A 16,611-nucleotide genomic window follows, 5' to 3' on the forward strand; every position below is an offset into this window, starting at 1 on the left:
CTTAACGCACTCGTCCAATGAACACACAAAGAGGTGCAGGGCCCAGGACAGCGCCTTCCCCACGTGCTCAGGGGGCACAAGGGCGTCCCTTCAAGTCTTGCTCAGGGGCCTCCCAGGGTCCCTCCCCAGCTCTGGGTCCTCACTGAGCACCCGGCGAGGACAGAGTACGGCGTCCGTTGGCCTCGATCTCCGGAACAACACGGGCACACGGCCGTCCCAGCCAGCAACGAGAGCCACGAAACAAATCCACCCGGGCTGACTCCCGAAGCCCTCGGACTGCGCCGCCCCACGGACCTCCCGGACCCTCTCCTCCACGGGGAAGACACCGCCCAGCCAGGACCGGGTGTGTAAAGAAACGGGATTTCCGTAGGGGCAGGCCGACTTCCCCTGCGGGGCCGAGGGAGGTGTGGGGAGGATTCAGCGGGGGGGGGGAGGAGGAGAGGGAGGACGCCTTTCTACCTGGGAAGGGAAAACGCGCCCCCTCCTGACTGGCATAGCGGACCGTCCCCAGGGCCCCAGGTCCCTGCCGGGAACGCTCTGGGCTTCCCAAACACGGGGTCTCTGAGCAGTGGGGACCAGCCTCTGCCTCCAGCGACTGGAGACTCACCTCACCCACCCCAATCCGCCCCCCTGTCCTTCTGGGCCCCGCCTCCCACTGCCCCTCCATCCACCCACCCTTTCACCGCCCCCTGCGGGCAGCAGGCGCGGCGTGGAGCTGGGGAACTTGGGTGCAGGTTCCGGAGCTGCCGGAGCTGTGAGATGAGCTCGGGAGGGATCCAAGTTCCTCTGGCTGCGAAGTCCCTGGAGGCCGGGCCGGAGGGCTCCGCGCACGCAGCACTTTTTGGCCCGCCCGGCGCCCCCGTCGCCTCCACAGGGGCTGAAGAGGACGGGCCGGGCTGGACCAGGCGGGGCTCCGAGACGAGTCCGAGGCGGGGGCCTGGGCCCGAGAGAGGGGCGGGGGCTGGGCTCCCGGACCCGGGCGCGGAGTCTTTTAGCCCCTGCAGACCCAGGCCCGGCCGGGCCGCCCCAAAACGAACGCCGCGGGGCTGGGCTCAGCCCAAGCCAGATGGCGGGAGTCAGACCGAGGTGGAAGCTGCGGGTGCGGCCTCGCCAGGGCCCAGGAAGGGGGCGGGACCGAGTGGGGCCCAGGGAGGGGGCGGGACCGAGTGGGGCCCAGGGAGGGGGCGGGGCCGGGGCCAGGGAGGGGGCGGGGCCGGGGCCGGGTAGGGCCCGGGGAGGAGCCGGTGCGCCCCGCCCTCCGTGACGCGCCGCGGTTCCCCGCGGATATAAGTGGGTGCGTCCGCGCGTGCGCACCCCGCGCGCGCGCGCGTCTCTGTCGTGGCGCGGTGTCCGGCGGTCTCCTCTGCAAATGGGCTCCGTGGCCTAGCGCCCCCGTCCCCGCCACCCGTGATCGTGCGCCGAGGCCCGCGAGGGGTCGCCGCCCAGGTGAGGGGCGCGGCGCGCGGGTGGGACGAGCAGGCCCGAGGGGCGGGGGGCGCGGGGAGGGGCTGGGCCGGGGGCTTCTCTCCTCTCCGCCTGGCGAGCGCTGGGCTCGGGGTCCCGGGCGGTCTCCTGTCGGGTCGGGCGGGTTGGGACGGCGCCCACCAGGTTCCCGACGTCTGGGCCGGGGCCCCGCGCACAAAGCGCCTTTGTTCTACCCGCTCGGCCGGTTTGGGCTGGTTGGAGCCGCCCGCGCCCCGCGCGGCGAAGGCGGTCCCGGGAGCTGGGGAGCCCCGCCTCGGTAAATAACCCAGCGCGGCGGCTCCACCCGCTGGGGAGCGCCCTTCATGAGGGAAGCCAGCTGACCCGAGGGGCTCCTCGACCCCCATGCGCAGATCCCACCAGCCAGCAAGCTAGAGCATGGCGGCCATCCCCTCCAGCGGCTCGCTCGTGGCCACCCACGACTACTACCGGCGTGAGTAGCTCCTGCTCCCCATCCACGTAGATGCTCTGCTGGCGCCAGTGCCGTCCCCGTGCAGGCTGCGGAACCAGTGCTCGGCCTGAAGGCCGGTGGGCTGGGGGGCTCCGCGCCCCGCGTTGCTGACGGGACCTCTCCTCTCCAGGCCGCCTGGGTTCCACTTCCAGCAACAGCTCCTGCAGCAGTACCGAGTGCCCCGGGGAAGCTATTCCCCACCCCCCAGGTGAGTGCAGGACCGCCCCTCTCTCCCCCCGCCCCCGCCAGGAGCTGGCAGCATCAAGATCCCATTTCGCTTCTCTCAGGTCTCCCCAAGGCTGACCCGGGTCATTGGTGGGCCAGCTTGTTTTTCGGGAAGTCCACCCTCCCGTTCATGGCCACGGTGTTGGAGTCCGCAGAGCACTCGGAACCCCCCCAGGCCTCCAGCAGCATGACCACCTGTGGCCTGGCTCGGGACGCCCCGAGGAAGCCGCCCGGCGGTCAGTCCAGCACAGCCAGCGCTGGGCCCCCGTCCTGACCTGAGCGGTTGCCACCAGCCCCAGGCCTGCGGAGGCGCTAGTCCACCAGAGCCCCTCCCCGCCCCTCTCCCCACTCCCCACCGCCGTCCCCCTCCCCATCTCCAACCCCCACCCTGTAGACTAGGCGGCTGCAGCAAGCGGACCTTCGCATCAACACAGCAGACACCAAAAAGGAGTGAGAGCCCCGCTCTCTACCGCCCGGCCCCAGCACTCCTGACACCTGGAACTGTGCACCTGGCGCCAAGCGGAAAATAAACTCCAAGCAGCCAGTGGCCCCGATGGTGTGTGCCTGAGCTATGTGGCCCGAGGTTCCATTTGAGTGTGAGAAATGGCTGAATCCCTCCCGACCTCACTCCCTGATGGGGGCTGGCCCTGCTCCCAGGCCTTTCTGGGCCTCCTCACGCTGTGAGGCCACTGCTGGGGCTGAGAAGGGTGGGGTTCGCTGCTGCTTCCGGGGAGCCTTGGACAGCAGGCAGTCCTGGAGCTGGATAAGCAGGGCCCAGGGCAGCCACTGAGGTGGGCCCCCGTACCACCTTCAGCGGGGGGAAAAGGAGCAAGGAGGGCTGGGCCTCTGAGGGATTCGGGCCCCTTACTCGAGGGCCTGCGGGGGGAGTAGCCTCTGGCTGTGAGCTGGGAAGCCCTCACTCTGGAGGGACCTGGTTCCTGCTGGTAGGTGTCTCCCAAGGATCTCCCACAGGGGTGTTACCCCAAGACAGGCTGAGGGGTAGGGGCTGCAGGCACCCTGGAGGGGTCTTCCTGCCACAGGCAGCCCAGCTTAAAGGTGAGAGGGTGCAGGAACGGGGATGGTGGCTGCATCATTCTGGCCTGGTATAGGCATGGAGTGTTGGAGCCCGGGAGTCCTGCAGGCCAGCAGGGGTGGGGGTCCACACACAGGAGCGCATGGGCTGTGAGCTCAGTAGACTTCTCCATAACCAAGGTGGGTGGTGTCCCCACACCTCTGCCAGGAGCCCACAGGGATTGACTCAGTTCTGTTGAGAGGCAGCTTAGTGAGTGGGTGCGAGTCAGTGAGATAGCTGGAGACTTCATGTGTGGCCAGGGACATGGTGAGTGGAGGGGCCTCCGTGGGGTGGGGAAGGGTGGGGTTCAGTGGTGGGGGAGGGACTCTGGGGAGGAGTGGGGATCAGTGGGTGCTCCCTGCCTAGTACCCTGCTCCACTGCACTATAAATAGCTGCACAAGTTGGTGGGAAGCTGGTGGGAAGGCATCTGGCTTGTGGCCTCTGATAGCTGAGCCTTTGTCCTGTCCACAGGGTGGAGGCAGCCTCACCCAGCCATCCAAGCCGGTGGTCAGTGCTGAGGCTGGGTGGGGGAGCCTCCGATGGACCCAGGAGTGGGAGGCTGCTCCTGATGGCAGTTGAGCCCCCTGCAGTCTTTTGCAGTGTCCAGATGAAGCCCACAGAGACCCTCCTCCATGCACACACAGCTGTGAGGCTAGCAGGAGTTGGTGTTGAAGGGAGAGCCCAGCCACGCTCAGGTCCCCACCACACGTGGCCTAGGGGGGTTTGCCCTTGGCTGAGCTGGAGGGCTTGGGGTCGGGACCAAGAGTGGGTCCACCCTGCTTGGAAAGAAGCTGTCCTGGCTTTTGGAGTCAGTGGGGGAGGGGCACTGCCCAGGAGCTGGTGTCTTGTTGGAAGGGGCAGCTGGGAGTAGGGAGCAGCCGAGCCCCAGGCTGCCCAGGGCATCATCCCCTGCCTCGGGTCAGGGGGCCCGTTGGCTGGAGGACCTCACAACCCTGGGGGTGTCCATGGCCTGTTCCTGGGAGCTGCACCGTCATCAGATTCTCTGTAGGAGGAGAAGTTATATCTTTTCCTCACCCATCACAAGCTTCATGGCTGAGACCTGTTAGAAACAAAAGGCTTCCTCGGTGCCACAAAGAAATAGCACTCGAACATTAATTTTCTCAGCAAGGCAATTTTTACTTCTATAGAAGGGTGTGACTCGTGGATGGAGCAATGGTGAGAGCACACCTGGACAACGGAGGGGAAGGGGTTCTTATTCCTGACGCATGTAGCCTCTACTGCTGTGTCATTCCCCTATTGGGTGGGGTTGGACCGCACACTCTAAGCTAATTCTGATTGACTATTTTAAAGAGAGCAGGGGTGTGACCCAGAGTGGTGGGGTGAATAGTTTGGCAGGAAGGACAGTTAGGAACAGGTAGCTAAAGATGACTTAGGTCAGAGCAGGTGACCAGGGGCCGGGTGTGGTGGCTCACGCTTGTAATCCCAGCACTTTGGGAGGCCGAGGCGGGCGGATCATGAGGTCAGGAGATCGAGACCATCCTGGCTAACACAGTGAAACCCTGTCTCTACTAAAAATAAAAAAATTAGCCGGGCATGGTGGCAGGCGCCTGTAGTCCCAGCTATGCGGGAGGCTGAGGCAGAAGAATGGCATGAACCCGGGAGGCGGAGCTTGCAGTGAGCCGAGATCGCGCCACTGCACTCCAGCCTGGGCCACAGAGCAACACTCCGTCTCAGGGGGAAAAAAAAAAAAGTTCCAGTAAAGCAAATTTTAAAAGAGCCCATGTGGTCAGCTGTACCTATAATCCCAGCACTTTGGGAGCCTGAGATGGGAGGTTTGCTTGAGCCCAGGAGTTCAGGACCGGCCTGGGCAACATAGTGGGGCTCCCTCTCTACTAAAATACAAATAAATTAGCCAAGTGTGGTGTCACATGCCTGTCCTCCCAGCTACTCTGGAGGGTGGGGCTGGAAGGTGGCTTGAGCCCAGAAGCTCAAGGCAGCAGTGAACCATGATGGTACCACTGCACTCCAGCCTCGGTGACAGGGTGAGGCCCTGTTGCAAGACAAAAATGAGAACCTATGTGGTTAATCACTATTCTTGTTGCACTTACATAAATAACCACGCCAGATTTATTGAGGCCAAACTTAACTCTGCAATCAAATCAATCTTTTATTATCTTTGATAGAAATGTGTTAATTTGCAGCCAGTCACGGTGGCTCACACCTGTAATCCCAGCACTTTGGGAAGCCGAGGTGGGCGGATCACCTGAGGTCAGGAGTTCGAGACCAGCCTGGCCAACATGGCAAAACCCTATCTCTACTAAAAATACAAAAATTAGTCGGGTGTGGTGGCGGCCACTTGTAATCCCAGAGACTTGGGAGGCTGAGGCAGGAGAATCACTTGAACCCGAGAGGCAGAGGTTGCAGTGAGCCAAGATTGTGCCATTGCACTCCAGCCTGGGCGACAGAGCGAGACTCCATCTCAAAAAAAAAAAGAAAAAAATTTGTTGGCTGGGTGCAGTGGCTCACATCTGTAATCCCAGCACTTTGGGAGGCCAGGTGGGTGGATCACCTGAGGTCGGGAGTTTGAGATCAGCCTGACCAACATGAAGAAACCCCATCTCTACTGAAAATACAAAAATTAGCTGGGCGTGGTGGCACATGCCTGTAATCCCAGCTACTCGGGAGGCTGAGGCAGGAGAATCACTTGAACCCGGGAGGCAGAGGTTGCCGTGAGCCGAGACCAAGCCATTGCACTCCAGCCTGGGCAATAAGAGCGAAACTCTATCTCAAAAGAAAAAGAAAAAGAAATTTGTTGACTGTAGAGAGAAAAATAATGTTTCAAAATAAAACTCGTGCCCCCACTATTAGACTCTAGCCCGGTTCGCTGTCTGGAGGTTTTGTTGCCCACCTGTGATCCGGACCGGGTCCTGAACTTCAGTTTCCTCCGATATTTGCCTACAGCTCACCAAACCACTCTTTCCAATTTTTTCTTCCACCATTCCTCATGGAGTCACTGAAAATTAAAACTGCTCTTTTCCCGAATCCCTGTAAGCTGAAGCTGCCCAACTTGATACAGACTTCAGAGAAATTTCCCCAGCAACTCTCATACAGACAGCTTTCATGCCCAGGCTGGGTGCAGCAGCTCATGCCTGCAGTCCCGAGGCAGGAGGATTGCTAGAGCCCAGGAGTTCGAGACCAGCCTGGGCAACATAGCAAGACCCTGAATCTCCTAAAAAAATTAAAATTAGCCAGGTGTGGTGGTGCATTCCTGCAGTCCCAGCTATTCAGGAGGCTGAGGTGGGAGGATCACTTGAGCCTGGGGTGTTCACGCCACTGCGCTCCAGCCTGGGTGACAGAGCAAGACCCTGTCTTCAAAAACAAAAACATAAAACGTTTTCTTAAATCTGGAAAACAAAATATTAAAGAACCGTAATGTTTCAGACAAAAGTCATTAAACAGTAAACTTCCTCGTCAGTTCGTTCATTCCCATGTCATTAATGCTTGTTCTGGTTGATCCTGGGACAGCACTTTCATGAACCTGCCAGGTTCCTCCTTCAAGTTCTGGAAATTCGCACCGAATCCAAGGGCATGATCTGAACCAGAAACCTGTGCTCCAGAGCACCTGTCAGAATCCTTCCCACGAATCTCTTTGAAGAATAAACACTTTGGGACTAGCTGATTGCAAAGCTTTCAGAAAAAATCAAAGTAAGGTAATAACTGTGAATGACTGAAGACTTAAGATAGCCATGGCTCAGGATCTGATGAGAGTTTATTATATTCATGACACAGTTGGCAAGGAAATTTGGTTATTTCTGTGGCATACAGCATTTTAATGTAATAACCAAAATTATGACTGATAACATTGTACCAGATTTCTAGGAATAGCATGTGAGATAAGATATATATCATAGGATAACGTATCAGACTTCTAGGAATTTTATACAGTTTCTGCAACACTCATATCAAAACCAAACCCATAAATAGAACCTCCAGAAGACTTAGCGTCACCTACTATTTCACATGCTTTCCATCTAGTGTAGCACATCAAATAAGCTTGATTAGTTTGACATCTGTCTTTCACAAGGCGGAAGACAAATCCTTTTGAGAAATCCTAGTACCTTTCTAGAAACTCCCAAAATTATTTTTCTTTCCTTTTTTTTTTTGAGATGGACTCTCGCTCTGTCGCCCAGGCTGGAGTGCAGTGGTGCGATCTCGGCTCGCTGCAAGCTCCACCTCCTGGGTTCACGCCATTCTCCTGCCTCAGCCTCCCGAGTAGCTGGCACTACAGGCGCCCACCACCACACCCGGCTAATTTTTTGTATTTTTTAGTAGAGACGGGGTTTCACCATGTTAGCCAGGATGGTGTCGATCTCCTGACCTCGTGATCCACCCGCCTCGGCCTCCCAAAGTGCTGGGATTACGGGCATGAGCCACCGCGCCCAGCCTGTTCTTTTAAACCAAAAAGACTTTCAGGTGAGTCAAAACCAAAACCAATAAGTTTTTATGACTTAACCATGGATGAAAGAGACACCTTCAAAAGCAGGTGCAAAGGAGGCAGCCCCCACAGCCCGGAACCACCCCACAGACAGCAGAGAAGGGCCCTTGTCAGCACAGGAGTGAGGGGCGCTTTCCAGCACTGACCCAGCGACAAAGGTGGAGGCGGGAAAAGCCCCTCGTGGACGTGGACGGTGAAACCGAGCTGGCGCCTCGGGCAGTGATGCTTGGGCTGGCGGAGACCAGGGAGAGAGTTCTCCCCAGTCATAAAGCCAAGCTCTCAAGACACAAGACAAACAGGAAGGAAACACCTGCCCCTGGGAGGAAAGGACCCGTGGGCACCAAAACCAAATTTAACACGAGAGTCGCGAGCCACGCGAATGACTTTCTCCCGCCAAGCTGAACTGGGAAGAGCATGGACAAGACGTTTTTGCCTTCCACCCTCAGCCGGGCACTGCAGACAGACAGCCAGAGAGCGGGCTGTGGTCAGAGTCCCCTCTGACCTCTGCTGACTTCGTGTCAGTCTCCCGGAATCTCATCTGCAGGCTCCGGAACAGGTTGCCTGTCAGCAGCTGAAACCCAAGGCACACACGATGGAGTAAGGAGAGGAGCACACGTGTGTATTGGACGCAGACACTCCACGTTTCACACGACAAGGTAACAGGAGCACACGCGTGTATTGGACACAGACACTCCACGTTTCACACGACGGGGTAACGAGAGGAGCACACGCGTGTACTGGAAGCAGACACTCCATATTTGTGAACCTTTCTTGCACCCATCACCTCAGTAAACCCCAAGGCAGTGCGTGGGCCTTGATCCCAGGTCCAGGCCCTCTGCCCAGGCCCCTCCTCAGCAGGGCCTGGCCGTGCCCGCTCCACAGCAGCTCAGGTCGGGTTCTCGTAGCTGGTGAAGCTGGAGAGCCTCTCCCGCAGGGCCTTGAAGCAGGGTCTCTGCTCGGGGTCCCTGAACCAGCACATCAGCATCAGCTTGTGCACGCTGGGCGGGCACTCCAGAGGGCAGGGCATGCGGTAGCCAGCGTCCACCCTCAGGAAGGCCTCGTGGTTGGACATACCTGCGGCCGACAGGGATGAGAAGAGCTGGGGCCCACCTGCCTACCCTCCCCCAAGAAGCCACACCAGCCATCCACTGCCCCTTCCTGGGGCCTTCCCCGCAGCCTCAGCTGCCATGCCTTGGTGCCACCCAGCACACTGTCCGCTGCTAACACCTCCCTCTGGACGGGGCTCCAACGGGCAGCTCCAGGCACCAGCCTGGGTGCTCAGAGAATGGTGCAGGTGTGGAGTTCAGGTGACGGCCGGCGGTGGAGGCCCCAGAAGCCCGTGGGGGAAGCACCCCCCACCGTCCCTGCCGGCTACCCAGGACCTCCCCCATTCTGCTTCCCATGCCCAGTCAGGGACACTGGGGCAGTACCTGGGTAAGGCACCTGACCCCTGCTGAAAATCTCATGCAGGAGAATCCCAAAGGACCAGACGTCAGATTTGGTGGAGTAATGGCCTCGGGAGAGCGCTTCTGGGGCCGTCCACTTGTAGGGGATGTTGCGGTCATGGGAGAGGTAGACGTCCTCCTGCAATCAGGCTGGCGCTGAGTGGGCCGTGGGGGCTGCCTGTGCCCTGCCCCCGAAGCATGGATGGGCACAGCAGCCGCACTGCCCCAGCAGTAGGCCGGCGATGACCCCACTGTCTGACCCACGCACGGCTGCTGCAGCTAAGGCCGCACTGGGGCCTGACCACCTTCAGGAGCCCAACTTCCCCTGGGATTCCAGGTGTGGGGGACGGGAGGGCCCGGGGGACAGGGAACTGGGAGGCTCCCAGGCCGTCAGAGGGGCCCAAGGCTGGGCCAGTGAACGAGGCACCTGAACAAGGCAGCGGCTGCGTGGTGGGCCCTGCCGTGTGTGCCATTCGGAATGGGGGCCCCACCGGACTCACGGTGGCTTCCCACCTCCCTGCTCAGCCTGGGCTCCCGAGGGCAGGGGCCGCATCCTGCTCCCAGCTGAGTCCTGGGCTCCACACACAGGAAGCCCCCAGCCCTCTGGCCACGCCCCGGCCATGCCCTCTGAGGGCCCTACCTTGATAAGCCTGGCTAACCCGAAGTCCCCAACTTTGCAGAGGGTGTTTTCCCCGACGAGGATGTTCCTGGCGGCCAGGTCCCGGTGGATGTAATTCTGTGACTCCAGGTAACACATGCCCTCAGCCACCTGCCAGGCGATGTCCAGCAGCTCCGAAACGGGCAGGGCTTTCTCATCAGAGTCTGCAGAGGGGAGTGGAGCGGAGCCTGGGGTCAGCTAAGCTAGCTGAGGTCGGGAAGGGGTGGGGAGGCAGGGCTGTGTCTCATCTGCCTCCAAGCTCTGCCGGCTCAGAGGAGGGGCCGGGGCAAAGGGCAGCTGGCGTGATTGAAAATTGGAACTGCAGGCCAGCCACCACCCTTCTGGAAGGCAACTGTTTATCACGAACCAAGGAGCAAGCTGGGCGCGGTGGCTCACACCTGTAATCCCAGCACTTGAGAGACTGAGGTGGGTGGATCACGAGGTCAGGAGATTGAGACCATCCTGGCTAACACAGTGAAACCCCATCTCTACTAAAAATACAAAAAATTAGCCGGGCATGGTGGCGGGTGCCTGTAGTCCCAGCTACTCGGGAGGCTGAGGCAGGAGAATGGCATGAACCCAGGAGGTGGAGCTTGCAGTGAGCTGAGATCATGCCACTGCACTCCAGCCTGGGCGGCAGAGCAAGACTCCGTCTCAAAAAAAAAAAACGGAGTAGTTCCTAGTGGCCTAGCCCAGCGATTTCCCTTCTGGAAGTTTGTGATGACGCGGGAGGAGCTGGACACAGAAGGACCAGCGAAGAAGCTCATGACTGCGTGATGTAGGCAGTGGGAACTCGAGCAGGAGAATGGCTGAGTGACAGCGGCGGGTGACCTGGTGGTGCCTGTTACCCTGCATTCCGTCCCGGAGGACCCTGAAGGGCGTGGGGACCATCTGAGATGATCAAGCCCTTTGTGTGAAGGCGAGGGGTACGGAGCCTTTCGCTCAGAGCTCGAATGTGAGTGGTGCCTCAGTGTAGCTCTCCTCAGACACACACGGCATTTTTCCTACACCACAACGTTCCCTCCCATTCTAACATCGGAATCCAAACTGCGTCTTCACGCACGGGCATCTCAATTCCCTGGCAGCGATTGTCTTTGGTTTTGGTGAGAAAGGAAATAATGGAACTTATTCTTTGAGCCAATGTGACCTGTGTGTGTCTGTGTGTGTGTCTCTGTGTATGTCTGTGTGTGTCATGTGTCTTGTGTGTGTCTGCGTCTGTGTCTGTGTGCATGTGTGTGTGTCTGTGTGCGTGTGCATGTGTGTCTGTGTGTGTGTGTGCGTGTCTGTGTGTGTGTGTGTGTGTCTGTGTGTCCATGTCTGTGTGTGTGTGTGCGTGTAGACGTGGTTGGGGGTGTGTGTACTTTATTTCCTCATGCGCCCCCGCTGCCTCCAGCGAGAGCCCCGGCCCGTGCCACTCACCGCGGAGTAGCTCCAGCAGGCTGCCCTTGGCCATGAGCTCCGTGATGATGTACACGGGGTCCCCCACGGATACCACAGCGTACAGCGACAGGATGTGTTTGTGCCGCAGCTTCTTCATGGCCTGGATCTCCGACTGCAGCGTCTGCTGGTGCAGGAGGTTGTCTGCGGGGACGGGTGGCCTCGGTGGATGCAGCCCCTGACCCCCCAGGCCCCAAGGAAGAGGCCAAGGCCCTGCCCCCACACACAGCAGCCCCCACACCCAGCAGCTGTGCAGGACACACAGACCTCCTGCCCCTGACGGCACCTGGCTCCCGAGGCCACGAAATGGCAGACGCAGCCAGCCCTACGGGCCCCCAGCCCGGCATACCCATGGGGCCGTGGTGGCCACCCGATTTCTTCCTGTGCCCGGCCCAGACCTCTGATGTGGAGGCCAGACCTATGCTGGGGCCCAGACGAGTTCCAGGGAAGCTTTACCCATTTCCAGTGATCTATTTTAATGGCTTTCCATTACGTCAAGGATTTTAAATTTTCTTTTTTTTTTTTTTCCGAGACAGGGTCTTGCTCTGTCGCCCAGGCTGGAGTGCAATGGTGCGATCTCAGCTCACTGCAATCTCCGCCTCCCGGATTCAAGCGATTCTCCTGCCTCAGCCTCCCGAGTAGCTGGGACTACAGGCACATGCCTACACACTCGGCTAATTTTTGTATTTTTAATAGAGATGGGGTTTCCCCATGTTGGCCAGGCTGGTCTCAAACTCCTGACCTCGTGATCCGCCCACCTCAGCCTCCCAAAGTGTTGGGATTACAGATGTGAGCCACCGTGCCCAGCCTAAAATTTTCTTTTATAATAAATGTATTTAGGTAAAAACATTGGTGCAATTGAAAGGGAACCACTCTCACATGGATGCTGTGGGTGCTGCGTGGGGCTCAAGGCCAGAGGTCCCTGTTGGCGGGGGTGGGAGGGTGGCCCAGGGCGGGCACGGGGCCACACAGAGCCCTGACTGGGGCCCACTCACCTCGAGAAATCACCTTAATGGCCACCTGGACCCGGTCTTTCCAGAGCCCCTCGAAGACCTCCCCAAAGTAGCCGGACCCCAGCTTCCTGCAGAGCGTGAACTCCTCCCTCGGCCTCTCCCAGTCATCCCAATGGGGCAGGGGCTCAGGCTCATGCTGGAGGGAGAGTCGGGGACACAGGGCAGGGGCTCATCCTTCAGGGAGTGCCAGTCTGAAGCCAGCACAGGGAGCCTGGATTTAGCCTCAGATTTAGGGCCACGTTCAGCCTGGGTTGGGGGTTTCTGAGTGTCTGACACAAGCCTGGAGTCTCCTGGGGGCTGCCCCCAGCCCAGCACAAAACACCCAGACAGACTGGAGCCAGGACCCTGCAGAGTGCCGCTGGCCTCTCCGAGAGTGGCCAGGCCCAGGGGATGGTCTCCTGGCCCCACCCCCAACTCAGGCAAACACCTGTGCTCCGCAGAACCATGGGCTTCCCTCCAGTGGGCCCCAGGTCAGTGAGTCGGGACCCCTCCCATGCTGCCCGAGCAACCTCTCCCAGTAGGAAACGCCAGCCTGTGACCCCCCAGCCTGACCCTGTGCGACCAAGTCAGGGCAGAGCGGCTACCTTCCGGCAGGGCGCGGCCAGCCGCAGGCCGTGCGACAGGCTCTGGGCCCTGTGGTAGTTCACAAGCTCAGGCAGGCTGAGGAAGGACACCGCCTCGTTCAGGTGCAGCCGGCCCCCGGTACGCCGCCAGATCTTGTAGTGCCGCACAGCCTGCGTGTCCCGCACTGGGAGGGAAAGCGTGAGCTGTGTGGCCACCCCAACTCCGACGCCTCCCTGTGTCCCCAGCCCTGCTGGCCACACCTGCTCAGAGTTTCTGGGTCCCCACAGTTGCTGTTGGTGCCTCCTCAGTACCACCCCTGCCTCCCCTCCCTTGGAACGGCTCCCTCCTGCCCTGCACACTCTGGCCAAGCTCTCTGGCCCCTCCTGCCCCCGTGCCAGGCAGCCAGTGGCCTCCACCTGGATGGCAGCTGCCTAAAATCCCAGCCATGCTGAGATCCTCAGGGGCAGGGATGGGGTTTCTCTGTGCCCCGCACACCCCAGGCTCAGGTCTCATGCTGGACAAGGTTCCCATGGGTGCTGAGGACCTCCCACGAGTGCCTCGGGCAGGGCTGGCTGGAGAAGCCCCTGCCCTCCCAGGGAGGGGCCCTGCCCCACGACTGCCCTAGCAGCCAGTGACCCAGGCCCCAGGGAAGCGCCGGCAAGGGGGGTGGAGGGGATGGGAGCTCCCTGGAGAGGAGCCCATGTCCCCTGTCACAGCCAGAGGGAGCTGGGTTCACCACGTGGATGGGAGGGCTTAGAGCCAGGAGCCCCCACAGGCAAGCACAGGCTCGGAGGCTGGGGCCGCACCCGACAGGACGTAGTCGGCGCTCGGCTTCTCGCTGACCCTGATCAGGAAGGCGCCCGCGGCGTTGCCCTCGGCCTGCAGCCGATGCACAGCTTCCGAGCGGGAGATGCAGCCAAAGAACCACCTGCAGGGGAGGAGCAGTCTGAGTCCCCGTGGACCTGGGCCCACCCCATGTGGACCCCACGCTGGCCCCAGCCTTCCCGCCTAGAACCCCAGCCACCCTTGCCTGCCACATCAAGCTCCCAGCCCTGACCACAGCTGCTCTCAGGAGCTGTCGCTAACCCAGGCGCCCTGAATGTCCCGAAAGGCCAGGACAGGCCCCTGAGGACCCAGCGGGGGGAGGGGCAGGCGCTACCACACCCTGCTCTGAGTGGCCCGTGTCTAGGGGTCAAAGCCTAGGGTGGAGCTGGGGAGGGCACCTGAGCAGTAGGGCTGCCTAGAGCTGCCTGCACACACCCATGTGTGACGCACACTCACACACGCACTCATACAGTTGCATACCCCCACACATGCACACAGTTCACCCGCACACCTGAACACACACACGCGCATGCGTGCTCACTTGCCCACACACTCACACGCACGCACACACAGCCACTCGCGCGCACTAACTCCCAGCTGCAGGGTGTGGGCCAGCCCTGGACTGGACTTCCAGGTGGAGCTTGCAGAAGCTCCAGGTGACCTGCGCCCAGCCTTTTGTGTCTCTGACTCCCTCAGGCCACTGGAACACGGACCCCACACAGAAGACCACCGCCCAGCATGAAGCCCCTGGGGTCCACCCCCTCCACTTCTGTACAGCTGGAAGCACTGCCCCACCCGCACCTCCAACCGCCTGGCCTCCCGCCGCCCCCCCCACCTGGCCTCCCACCCACTCCTCACCTGGGCGAGTTCTCAGGCCTCAGGGTCTTTGCACCTGGGAGCCGACCAGCCTCTGGCCAGACCCCACCGCTGCACCCCTGCTCACTAACGAGGTCGCGGGTCTGCGCATGATAGAGGGGTCTCCACCATGGGCCCTGCTCGACGGCCTCTTTACAGCCTCCCCTGCTTGTTGCTTGGGTCCCCCAGGAGCTAACCTTACACAGCCTGTGACTCACGCACGCACACAGTAGGTGGCCAATCAATGATGAGAAAAGCGGGATCTCAGGAGTGTGACCCTCCCCAGCCTGAGCTCCGGGCAGCCGTGGAAGCCCGGGCCAGGCCACACCAGCTGCTGTCTGGTTCCCCGCAGGGCACAGCAGGCAGGAATTTTGCCCGGCAGCCGGCCCGCTCCCCTAACTAGGTCGTGTGCCTGGTTCCGGCAGTTTGGAAACTGGGCAAGCTTCGTTTCCCCCAAAGGCCCTGGAACGCTCCAACAGACCTTGTCACTGGCCACCGGACCCCCAGAAATCCCCCCTGGACCCTCTGTCCTCCCTGGGTCCCGGCAATGCAGCGTCCACCACCGAGCTGTGACAAGGATGAGCCCAAGGGAGGGGCCATGCCGTCTGAGCCCCGTGCTCCAAATCCCACAGGGACAGTCCTGGGCACTCCTGGGGGCCAGCGCATGGGGCCTGCAGCGAGGACCAAGCGGGATGCCCAGCCTGGACTTTGGGGTGCAGGAAGATGGAGCCGGGGTCCCCACCTTCCTGGGCCTCCCTGGGGCCAGCCCAGAGCCCTGTCCCTCCCCTGTGCCTAGAGGGTGGGCTGCTCCAAAGCTCCCAGGAGCCTAGGACACGCACGGTTCCGACTCCACCGTCTCCCTCTCGGCCAGGTAGTTGTGGGGCACATAGCCCTGGGCCACGGCCCCACCCGCCTCGTCCAGCAGGGTGGCCCACCACCACTGCCCCTCCTTCCTGGCCACATGGAAGACGTCCCCCGCTCGGAAGCTCAGCTCCTCGTCCGTCCGGGCCGTGAAGTCCCAGAGGCCCATGTACTTGGGGCCCAGGTGAGCCTGGTCCCGGGACGTCATGGCGGGCGCAGCGGCAGGACCAGGCTGTGGCACAGCTGGAGCACCCAGGGCTGGGCGTGGCAGGTCCCACTTCCTCATGACAGGCCGGGAAGCAGCCACACCCAGCACGCACAGGCGCTCCAGAGCACCCCGGCTCCTCCTGAGGGCCCAGCCGGCCCCGCGAGTCCTCAGGCCCACTGGGGCCCATCTGAGCACTTAGCGCCCCCCACTACGGGAACCCGCTGGGCATGCACCCCCAGGGCCGGCCTGAGCGCAGGAGAGGGAGGAGGACCCCCTGGTTGGGGCTTCTCGGGGGTCCAACTTATGGACACTCAGGCACTCAGGGAACCCAACGGCCCCCTGGGAAGGAGCCTCGCAGCCTGAGGGCAGGAAGGTGAGGGCTGCAGGCGCTGCCTTCCCAACCCTCAGAGCTGCGGGGGCACAGGTGGAGGCCGCCTCTCTCCCCGCTTCTGGAAGCTTCCCCTCCACCCGTCGGTGCCTCCCCTCACCCAGCCCCAGACTCCACCCCTGAGCACAGGGCCCAATGTCAGGAGCTGCTGTGGGCAGGCGTCCTGAGAGCCGCCTCAGGGGCAGGCCCGCCTCGGGTAAGAGCCAAGCAAGGAAGAGGGAGTGGAGTCAGGGCAGCGACAGCTGTGTGGGTCGGCCCGGAGGACTTCCCGGAAGAGGAGGGCCCGAGGGTTTTGGGGGATCCCGGGGGAGGCAGAGCCAGGGGCACCCGCGGCTGAAGAAACGGGCACTGCCTTCCTTCACATGGACACCAGGGGGCAGGCAAGGACCGTGAGTGCAGCCTGGAAGCGCCCACAGCGCTGGGCCCAAGACCACGGCTCCCCCCCGGGCAGCCCCTCCCGCCTCCAGCCTCTGCCTCCTCCTGCCCAGCCCGCAGGACCCCTGCCCCCTTCCAGCTCTCCTCCCCTCTCCTGAGTCACGCCTGAGTGAGCCCTGCCGTGACCCCCACCTGCACCCGACGGCCGCCTGTCCCCCAGCCCCTGAGACTCGAGACACCCCCTCCCTGGAGGCCCTTCCCCACCCCACCCTCCTGCTGACCCTACTGTGTCCAC

General features: G+C 61.4%; 2 protein-coding genes across 2 annotated transcripts; one reads left to right on the plus strand and one right to left on the minus strand.

Annotated features, from left to right (window-relative positions):
- Positions 1-1,214: 1,214 nt before the first annotated feature.
- Positions 1,215-2,707, plus strand: PPDPF (pancreatic progenitor cell differentiation and proliferation factor). The gene is made up of 4 exons (XM_009233819.4): positions 1,215-1,446; positions 1,836-1,915; positions 2,064-2,141; positions 2,221-2,707. Exons 2-4 carry the CDS (start codon positions 1,861-1,863, stop codon positions 2,430-2,432), a joined length of 345 nt encoding a protein of 114 aa, XP_009232094.2. The 5' UTR covers positions 1,215-1,446; positions 1,836-1,860; the 3' UTR covers positions 2,433-2,707.
- A 4,236-nt stretch (positions 2,708-6,943) lies between these two features.
- Positions 6,944-16,331, minus strand: PTK6 (protein tyrosine kinase 6). The gene is made up of 8 exons (XM_002830529.5): positions 15,324-16,331; positions 13,611-13,732; positions 12,825-12,988; positions 12,223-12,376; positions 11,210-11,371; positions 9,773-9,954; positions 9,118-9,271; positions 6,944-8,761 (listed from the first exon to the last, which is right to left on the minus strand). The coding sequence occupies exons 1-8, from the start codon at positions 15,629-15,631 to the stop codon at positions 8,574-8,576; spliced, it is 1,434 nt and encodes a 477-aa protein (XP_002830575.3). The 5' UTR covers positions 15,632-16,331; the 3' UTR covers positions 6,944-8,573.
- Positions 16,332-16,611: the final 280 nt, after the last annotated feature.

Source organism: Pongo abelii, chromosome 21 (assembly GCF_028885655.2).
Source record: "Pongo abelii isolate AG06213 chromosome 21, NHGRI_mPonAbe1-v2.0_pri, whole genome shotgun sequence".
Taxonomy (NCBI): Eukaryota; Metazoa; Chordata; class Mammalia; order Primates; family Hominidae; genus Pongo; species Pongo abelii.

Bases quoted from the DNA above. Each gene is read 5' to 3' on its own strand.
- PTK6 (XM_002830529.5), bottom strand. From the start codon at position 15,631: ATGAGGAAGTGGGACCTGCCACGCCCAGCCCTGGGTGCTCCAGCTGTG. The intron at 9,955-11,209 runs GTGAGTGGCACG...TCCCCTCTGCAG, and splicing joins CCTGCTGGAGCTACTCCGCG to ACTCTGATGAGAAAGCCCTG. The intron at 9,272-9,772 runs GTAGGGCCCTCA...GCCTGATTGCAG, and splicing joins GGTTAGCCAGGCTTATCAAG to GAGGACGTCTACCTCTCCCA.
- PPDPF (XM_009233819.4), top strand. From the start codon at position 1,861: ATGGCGGCCATCCCCTCCAGCGGCTCGCTCGTGGCCACCCACGACTAC. The intron at 1,916-2,063 runs GTGAGTAGCTCC...TCTCCTCTCCAG, and splicing joins CACCCACGACTACTACCGGC to GCCGCCTGGGTTCCACTTCC. The intron at 2,142-2,220 runs GTGAGTGCAGGA...CGCTTCTCTCAG, and splicing joins AGCTATTCCCCACCCCCCAG to GTCTCCCCAAGGCTGACCCG.